The sequence below is a fragment of the Pectinophora gossypiella genome, chromosome Z, assembly GCF_024362695.1.
Source record: "Pectinophora gossypiella chromosome Z, ilPecGoss1.1, whole genome shotgun sequence".
In the NCBI taxonomy this organism is placed as follows: Eukaryota; Metazoa; Arthropoda; class Insecta; order Lepidoptera; family Gelechiidae; genus Pectinophora; species Pectinophora gossypiella.
In genome coordinates this window covers 33,852-38,368 of record NC_065433.1, presented here as the reverse complement: position 1 = coordinate 38,368, position 4,517 = coordinate 33,852, and the positions used below count along the sequence as shown (strand labels likewise).

Here is a 4,517-nt window from a genome sequence, read left to right as displayed (position 1 = left end):
ACAATCTTTATTTATAACTACATAATTATAGTTGTTACTCCATACCTTTGAACACATTTCTCTAAATTGTGCCCACGACATGTCTGTGCCTACATGTTCATCGTATACATGTTTTAGATTGATATCGTCCTGTTTAAATAATACTATCAAATTTGAATTATCTCTAACAAGTTGTTTAGGAATCTTAGTATAGGTCTGATTTAAATAAAAGCTATCTATATTTCTATGTCTCCCCATAGCAAAATAATCCCGCATGTTGTTTTGATTTTCACAGGCGACGTCGTCGAATATAATTATAGAATTCGAACGAGCCTCCTGCGGGCTTAGAACTTCATCTTTTTCATGAAATTTATAAAATGATACACCCGGTACCATTTTTAACACATTTTCTAAATATTCATACTTTGGTTGACAAAGAGACTTGGAATATACATATAAATTTCTATAACGAAGACCATTTTTATGCAATAAAAGTCCAATCATTAAATTAGTTTTGCCGCAATTAGATGGCCCACAAATAATGCACCTTATTGTATTCGGCAATAGTTTTCCATGACGTCGAGTGTCAGAGCTCGATATAGGACAGATTTCAGGTAGTTTCAAAGCATGTTTCTGTTTCACAAATTTCATTATAAGTATAAAGCGATGACAATTTGTCTATTGCGTGTTATAGCTTTTACAGCAATGAAATGTATTTCTTGACGCAATGTTATTTAAACTTAAATATTGATGTGATATGCTGTCCCGTAGGTTATGAGCATTCTAATTCGAAATTGTGACAACCACAAACGGTGGTAATACTGTTTTACGTTGTCGATTAGATAATTATTTTAAAACAGTTTATTGTTGTGTGAATATACCTACTTTCAATTTGTGAATTGAACATTCTAGACGAGTTTATTGTTAAAACCCCACACGGAACGGAGTGAACGCAAGCGAACGAAGTGAAGTTTTGTGTTTTAACGATAAAAACGACTAGAAAGCCAGGACAAAAATCTAGACTCAAAAAAATGTGATATGAAATCGACTCGTGCTATACTGGTGAGTGTTGTAGTTGCTAACCGATTGATCGTAATATTAAGAACCACACTCGATGTTATTGGGTATTTCTAGACCATCGAAGTGAAGGGATTCGCGAAAATGTTCTTGGGCATTCTAGACCATCGAAGTGAAGGGATCCGCGAGAGCGCGCGCGATAGCGCGTTGGCGCTCGAGCGATCCGACTGAACGAAGATGGTCTAGAATGCCCAAGAACATTTTCGCGAATCCCTTCACTTCGATGGTCTAGAATGCCCAATAACATACTACTCCTGGGGCACCTCCCGCACCCCAGCGGTATTAGGGTTATCCGGGTACAGGGGGCACTGCCCGGATGGACCACCCTTTCCCCCATACTCGTGGGACTAAAAATGGATATTTCAAAAATTAATACAGTCGATGCGTCGGAGCTGGGAGAGATAGGGAGGAAAGATGATAGAGCAGGTGAAAAAAATAAGAGTGCTCAGGCACAGCAGAAACTCAACGGCCGTGAAGCGGACATCAAGTCTGCGGGGCACCCTGCGATGCGACCGGGAACCACCACCCCGGAAGCATTGCAAGGCCCTGGCCTAGGCGCGTGCGCCACCCGTCCCTGCAAGGGGACAGATGAGGGAGTTGACTCCGGAGAGCCGATCCTTAGCGGCAAGGATCGGCTACTCGAAGTCGAGAAAGGGCGTCGACTGAGCGTGGTGCTAACGCGCTGCGACTCACCCGTCACCACGAGAGCGGCTGGCCAGGAGGAGGAGTCAATGGACTCAGACTCCTCCTGTGCCAGTATGGTGACGGTAACGTCGGAGAGGTCGGATCTAAGACGGCCGTTCCTGAAAAGGAACCTGTCGGACCTCGAACCAGAAGATGATTCTGGGGACTCTGTTGGGTCGCCCCTCAAAGGGGCGGCGCACAGGTCCAAGAGGGGGAGAGGGCGCCCGATATCAACCGGCAAATATGTCGGCCTGGCCGCAGCCAAGGCCGCATATAACGCCGAAATAGCCGAAAGCCTCCGGCTTATGGCTGAGGTTGAAGTAGCGGACGCGGTTCGAGGCGTAAGGGAGGCTAGGGCCTCTCTACAGCCCAGCCTCCAATCGGGGGCACAATCAGCGGAGGAAGCAGAGCAGTCGGGGGCAGCCTTAGCTGGCATCGTCAAGGCGTCCCTGGACACAATCCTGATGGTGGCCAGTAAGTCCTCGCAGCTGAAGGGGACCTACGTCCGGGCTCTAAAGGACGCTGTAAAAGGCATCCAGGAGGCGGTGTCGCTTATTAGAGCTCGGACCACGTCTGAAGAGGTCTTACGGCTGGAAGCTGCCAATGACCAGCTGTCGAGAGAAGTGGCTGTTCTGCGCAGAGACCTGCAGGAATTGCGGCAGCGGCCAAGCCAGTCCCAGGAACCGGACCTGAGACAGATGCTGGAGGAGTCAGCACGAGCCAACGCCGAAATGTTTGGCCGTATGCTCAACGCGCGGCTGGCCGGCATCGAGGACCGACTTCTCCCCGAACCACGCCGACGGCCCCCGCTTGCAGCGGACGCCAGAGCTGCTAAGGGCAACCCTGCTCCCATGGAGCCAGCAGCGGCTCCAGTCGCGTCTACCAGCAGCGGCACCCCGATGGCTGGGCCTAGCTCAGGCCAACGGCCAAAAACGGCCAGCATGAAGGCAGGCAAGGGGGCTGGCAATAACTGCCAAGGTCCTTCTGACCCCCCTCCTGCGAAAAAGAAGGGGAAGAAGAAGAAAAAGAGCCTGGCGGCTAAGGAGGCCGCGGAAGCACGAGCTCCGGCTGCTCCTGCACCAACGGCGGAGCTGTGGACAGCTGTTGTTGGCCGGAAGGCCAAAAACAAGGCGGCCAAAGCAGCCAAAGAGGCTCCAAAGCCCCGGCCCACGGCCCAGAAGAAGGTCGTTCTCCGGACACCTAGAACAGCGGCAGTGACGCTGACCTTGGTGCCCGGAGTCGAAGAAAGAGGAGTGACGTATGCGTCCATTCTGTCTGATGCCAGGCAGCGCGTTTCTCTCGCGGACCTCGGCATCGACAATGTGAGGTTCCGCAGAGCAGCGACGGGGGCGCGCCTGCTCGAAATCGGGGGGGAAGACTCGGCGGCGAAGGCGGATTCACTCGCCAAAAAGCTGAGGGAGGCCCTCAGCCCCGAGGCGGTCAGGGTCGTCCGCCCAGTGAAGTGCGCGGAAATCCGCGTCACTGGGCTGGACGACTCGGCTGACGCCATGGAAGTGGTCGAAGCGGTGGCCAGGGAAGGCGGATGCTCGGCCGAGGAAGTTAAGCACGGGAGAATAGTCGTCGGCCCAAGAGGGGATGGATCCCTATGGCTTAGCTGCCCAGTCGCGGCCGCCAAAAAGGTGACCGACTCTGGCCGGGTACTGGTCGGGTGGACCTCGGCTAGGGTGAGGCTCCTCGGCTCCAGACCAACGCGGTGCTACCGCTGTCTGGAGCCAGGCCACTTGGGGGTGAAGTGTGTCTGCGAGGTTGACCGCAGCAAGCTGTGCTTCCGCTGCGGCCAACCGGGCCACAAAGCGCAGGACTGTGCGGCCGAGCCCAACTGTTCCATTTGTGCGGCGGCGGGCAAACCGGCGGCTCATCTTATCGGCGGCGGCGGATGCATTTCCGCTGCCAAAAAGCCGATGACTAAGGCCCCAAAGAAGGCCAAACGGAAGCCCAAAGCCAAAAAGGCTAGGGAGGAGCGGATGGACACCAATTCGTAAATGGAACCCATCCGCTTCCTCCAGACCAACGTCAACCACTCCGCCAGGGCACAGGACCTTCTGGCCCAGACCATTGCGGAGTGGAAGATAAACGTGGCGGTGGTCTCTGAACCATACGCGGTTCCCAATCGGGACGATTGGGCGAGTGACCACACCAGCTCGGTGGCCATCTTCGTCCCTACTTCCGGTGGCTCCCCTCCCCTCGATAAAGTAGCGAAGGGCAGGGGATGCGTTCGGGCAGTCACTGGCGGGATAGCTATCGTGGGAATTTACTTCCCACCTAGCTGGAGCCTCGCTCAATTTGAGCAGGCTCTCGCAGGAGTCAGCGCGCTGATCGCGCAAGTCTCCTCCCTCCCCGTGATCGTCGCGGGGGACTTCAATGCCAAATCCACGGCTTGGGGATCACCCGCGACGGACGCGAAAGGAGAGGAGTTGGAGGACTGGGCGGCGACCCTGGGCCTAGAAGTCCTCAACCAAGGCGCCGAGGACACTTGTGTCCGGCAACAGGGGGGGTCCATCGTAGACATTACGTTTGCGACCCCCTCCCTGGCTCGGAGAGTCCGAAGGTGGAGGGTGGAGGCAGACGTTGAGACACTATCGGATCACCGGTACATCCGGTTCGATGTCTCCACGTCTGCCGCCACAACGGCACCAACGATGCGCCCCTCTGCGGAGGATGGCCCTCGGTGGGTGCTTGGGCGGCTTGATCGCGAGCTGGCGGAGGAAGCCGCTATCGTGGAGAGCTGGGTGGTGGACACCGACCCTCCAGATGAC

At 54.3% G+C, this 4,517-nt stretch overlaps 1 protein-coding gene across 1 annotated transcript; it reads left to right on the top strand.

Moving 5' to 3' along the window:
- Positions 1–1,409: 1,409 nt before the first annotated feature.
- On the top strand, positions 1,410–3,743 carry LOC126380043 (uncharacterized). The gene has a single exon (XM_050029149.1). It carries the CDS (start codon positions 1,410–1,412, stop codon positions 3,741–3,743), a length of 2,334 nt encoding a protein of 777 aa, XP_049885106.1.
- Positions 3,744–4,517: the final 774 nt, after the last annotated feature.